General features: G+C 38.1%; 1 protein-coding gene across 2 annotated transcripts in view; it reads right to left on the reverse strand.

The window, feature by feature from the left end:
- Window positions 1-4753, reverse strand: part of LOC106869622 (sodium-dependent glucose transporter 1A) — a 57322-nt gene that overhangs the window by 7979 nt on the left and 44590 nt on the right. For both annotated transcript variants that reach the window (XM_052966183.1, XM_014915429.2), the window contains 2 exons: window positions 618-725; window positions 233-518 (listed from right to left, as the gene is read on the reverse strand). In XM_052966183.1, the coding sequence (XP_052822143.1) occupies window positions 233-518; window positions 618-683 (352 nt within the window). In that variant the 5' untranslated portion in view covers window positions 684-725. The remainder of the gene's footprint in view (window positions 1-232; window positions 519-617; window positions 726-4753) is intronic.

Genomic DNA, 4753 nt, shown 5'->3' on the forward strand with positions numbered 1-4753 from the left:
TATATATATATATATATATATATAAACATATATATACACATGTGTGTGTGTGTGTGTGTGTATTGTCCTACCCATGCCAGCATGGAAGGTAGGCATTAAACAATGATGATGATATATTTGTTGTCTTTTTTACATTGTTATAAAGCTAGAAAACTTTAAACAAATATCATCATCATCATCAAAACGTAAAAGAATGACAAAATGATAAAGAATGGCTGATAAAAATACTAACCTACATCAACCAAGCCTTTGGTAAGTCCTTGAATAAAGAATAAAGTTGCCATTAGGGGTAAATTACGAGAGAGTGGAATGAAGATAAAAGTGGCTGATCCAAGGAGCATGGATACAGCCAGGATTAGATCCATGTTTATCTTTGATGACAACCAACCAACTAAAAGACATCCTAAAATGAATCCAATCCCAGAAATAATAAACAACCAATTCATTTGGTACAACTCTGCCTGGATTAGGGAGCCAAGGTCAAGCAGGCTTGGTCCTAAAATTCCATTGTCAATACCCTGAAAAAAGAAAATAATGAGGTGGATTAGAATGTTTCCTTTCATTGAATAATGGTAAAACATTATTGTGGAAAGAATGGAACAGCTTTGACAACTTACCACAATGCCAAATGACCAAGCCAGCCACAAGAGCTTGCACTTTTTTGACTCGTAATATTCGCCCATGGTGCCAGAGAAAGTTCTTTGGTTTACTTAATTTTAACTGCCCTACAAATGAATAGAATACAAAATATTAAGAAATGATTTTACATTTAGTTGTTAGAGAAGAGGTAAAATGGCAGAGTTGGTAAAACACTGATCTCTAAACTCATGAGTCTTCAGTTCAAATCCACTATTGGTATTTCATTGTATTTGGAATGAGCAGAATAATTCAAAATTAGAATAAGAATATATAGGAAGGTTACCTGCAAGAAACTTCTGATATATATATATATCCCACACACCTATTCCCTCTCTCCAACCATCTCTCCGTCTCCTCTACACTCTAGCAACCTCTACCCACCTATTCTTCCCTGTTCCTCTGTCCCCACTCACTTCTATTCACCACCTACTTTGAGGCTCCACCCTGGTCACTCATACCCTCTCTTTTGTAATGTGAGTAACCATGTGGATCCTCTACAGCAAGAAACCTGTTCTGTTCTGGCTCTTTTTCTCACATGCTAATCCTTCATCTCTTAGCATTAAGAAAAGCTCCATCTCTATTGTAGCCCCACTCAGGCAAGCAGACTGACATTCTCCTTGATCAGAAAGCTAGTCCATCACAAGGATATGCATTTACAGCTGAGTGGACTTTATATATATGTATATATATAGAGAGAGACCACAAGTGTACGTACGCTGCTATATGTATATATAAAAAAGAATACAAAAAATGGAACAAGAACACTACAGGTGACAACAAAACATCCAGACAGTTAGACGATACAAAAAGGGACAAGAAAAAACAAGGATGGGTCATTTGGAGTTTTCTATTTTCAGACAAGTTCCGGGTCTTCTCAGCAGTTTCAGCTGGTTATACTCGAGATTGCTCCAATCTGGCCAACCCCAAGGAAAAACTAAGCTAAGATCATTAGACTCCTTGGAAGAAAGCAACAAATGTATATGAAAACAAGGACAGAAAAAAAAAACGGAGAAATGGTACACAAATACAAATAACAGGACATTAACAACAGGTGTCTTTCGATTAAGGATGAATTAAATTAAGCTGGCATGTGTGGAAGTGAAGCCTTATGGCAGGAATATAAGAGATGACAGGCATGGGAGGGAATATAGATGTTGCCAACATCTATATTCCTTCCTATGTCTAACACCAACCACTTTACAGTGTGGACTGGATGCTTTTTAAGTGACACCTGCACTGACAGGTCCACCAAGTAACTTTGGAAAACAAGGAATCTTTGAGAGGGGAGAGGGTGATATCATCATCATCATCATCATCATCGTTTAACGTCCGCTTTCGATGCTAGCATGGGTTGGACGATTTGACTGAGGACTGGTGAACCAGATGGCTACACCAGGCTCCAATCTGATTTGGCAGAGTTTCTACAGCTGGATGCCCTTCCTAATGCCAACCACTCCGAGAGTGTTGTGGGTGCTTTTACATGCCACCAGCACAAAGGCCAGTCAGGAGGTACTGGCAACGGCCATGCTCAAAATGGTGTATTTTACGTGCCACCTGCACAAGAGCCAGTCCAGCGGCACTGGCAACAATCTCACTCGAAAGTCTTTACACGTGCCAGAAAGGCGACGCTGGGCACAGCTGCCATCACGATTTTGCTTTCGCTTACCCCAACAGGTCTTCGCAAGCCGAGTTTCGTGTCTAATGAAGGAGACGACGTTGGCATGGGTGCCAGTCCACACACACACACACATATACAAACACACAATAGGCAGGCTTCTTTCAGTTTCTGTCTACCAAATCCACTCACAAGACTTAGATCAACCTGACGCTATAGAAAAAGAGACTTGCCCAAGATGTCACACAGTGGAACTGAACCTGAAACCATGTAGTTGGGAAGCAAGCTTCTTACCACACAGCTACACCTGTGCCTATATAGTACACTTAATGTCCACTTTCCCATGTTCACATGGGTCAGGTGGAGTTTGAGGTAGATTTTCTATAACCAGGTGCCTTTCCTGTCACCAACCCTCACCTGCTTCTCCATGCCAGAACCAGTAATTTCATATTTCCCCACGCCAGACCTGCTTTTCATGGAAGATTGGAAATGAATGACATTGTCCAGTGATGGTCATTTACAACCATCAAGTGATATCAGGACCAGGGCACACAAATATACGCACACATGCGTGCACACACACACACACAAACACACGACAGGCTTCTTTCAGTTTCTGTAAACCAAATCCACTCACAAGGCTTTAGCTGCCCCAAGGCTATAGAAAACACTTGCTTAAAGTGCTGTGAAGTGGGGTTGAACCAAAAACTACATGTTTGTGAAGCAAGTTTGTTAACCACCCAGCCATTCTTTGTTGATCCTAACTTAGAGAATAAAATATTAATGTCTTGTACAGATTTCATATTTAATAATCGTTGAATAACAATTAATGAACAGGTGAATGTGACTGAACATATTAATGTATCCATAACAGAAAGTATCCATCATATATTTCTCATGAAATTTCCCACAATTTATCCATTTAGTCTCCTCAACAAGCAGCATTCTTATAAGCCATATTTCTTACACCAATGGAAGTTATTAATAATTATTTTATCAATCAATCATACTCACAGCAGACTTCTCTGCTGGTCTCCCAGGAATGACCTGGACTTCTGGTTGTTAGTTTAACAATTCAGTCATTAACTTTTGAGAATTGCTGGTTTAGCATTTTTCTTTCCTGAGGTATTCAGTTAGTAAAACGATGTGGTCATGTGGCAAGAAGCTTGTTTCCTAACCATATGGTTCCATGCTCAGTCTCATTGCATGGCCCCTTGGGCAAGTATCTTCTGTTATAATCCTCAGGCTGACCAAAGTCTAGTGAGGAGATTTGATAGATGGAAACTAAAAGAAGTCCATCATGTGTGTGTGTGTATCTTTGTGACTATGTTTGTTCACCACCACTGTGTAACAACTGGCATTGGTGTGTTTACATCCTTGTACCTTAGCAGTTCAGCAAAAGAGATCAATAAAATAAGTACCAGGCTTTAAAAAAAAGTACTAGAGTTGATTCATTCAACTTAAAAATACTGAAACAAGTAAAAGAGAAAAGAAAGGCAGAACCAGTTTCTTTAGCAGCCAATCCTTCCTTCTTAGTTATCCCTTATTTCTCTCTTTGTTTGGGCTTAGATTCTTCTTAGATTCTTCTCCCCCCCTCTCTCTCCTACATATATACACACACACACCAAGGGCAACCCTATAAATTTAGCAGAGTTTTGTAAATCATTCTCAAACTATGAAACACTTAAAAACGATTCTCTGTTGTCCAATCCAGACAGTTTCTTCTATAGTAGCAATAAGGGCATTTTCCTTTTGCGTTTCCATTTTTTTTTTGTTCTCTTTCTTATATAAGTGACACAAAGATAAACCCACAAGGGATCCCAAAAGCTATAACGTCTGACCCCTAAAAACTATCTTTTCCTGGCCCACTACTTCATGTTATCAATAGTATCATAAGACTTTGTGCTAGCTGGGGTTTTAATAATCAAGCAATTTTAAATCAAATTACATTAAAATATTCTCTATTTTTTTTTTCATTGACAACAAAATCAATCAAAGCAAGATTAATTATTGACCTTTCCTTAATAGTTAAACACTGACATTTCTAGAACATTCAACAGAAACTACGGCATTTGTCAAAATTTAGAACAAAATAATTTATATTCTTTATTCATACTGAGATCCACAGCTTGGTGGCTGAATCAATAGAATGGGATTGTTTGTCCAGTAGTTTACTGCTCATGTTACATGGTCAGCATTGCATTACATATAATGGGTCAAGAGCCAAAATATTAAAACTAATTCATTACTAGCCATTGTGTGTATGTGTGTGCAGCCATCTTAGGCTGTGCAGAGTGAGTGGATTTAGTAGACAACAAATTAAAAACCCTATTGTGTGTATGCGTATGTATGTATGTAAGTATGTACACATGCATGCACACATGTATGCTTGTATGTATGTGTGTATGTATGTATGTATATATACATACACACACAAACACACACACACACACATATATATATATATATATATATATATATATATATATATATATATAT

The sequence above is a fragment of the Octopus bimaculoides genome, chromosome 3, assembly GCF_001194135.2.
Source record: "Octopus bimaculoides isolate UCB-OBI-ISO-001 chromosome 3, ASM119413v2, whole genome shotgun sequence".
NCBI classification, from domain to species: Eukaryota; Metazoa; Mollusca; class Cephalopoda; order Octopoda; family Octopodidae; genus Octopus; species Octopus bimaculoides.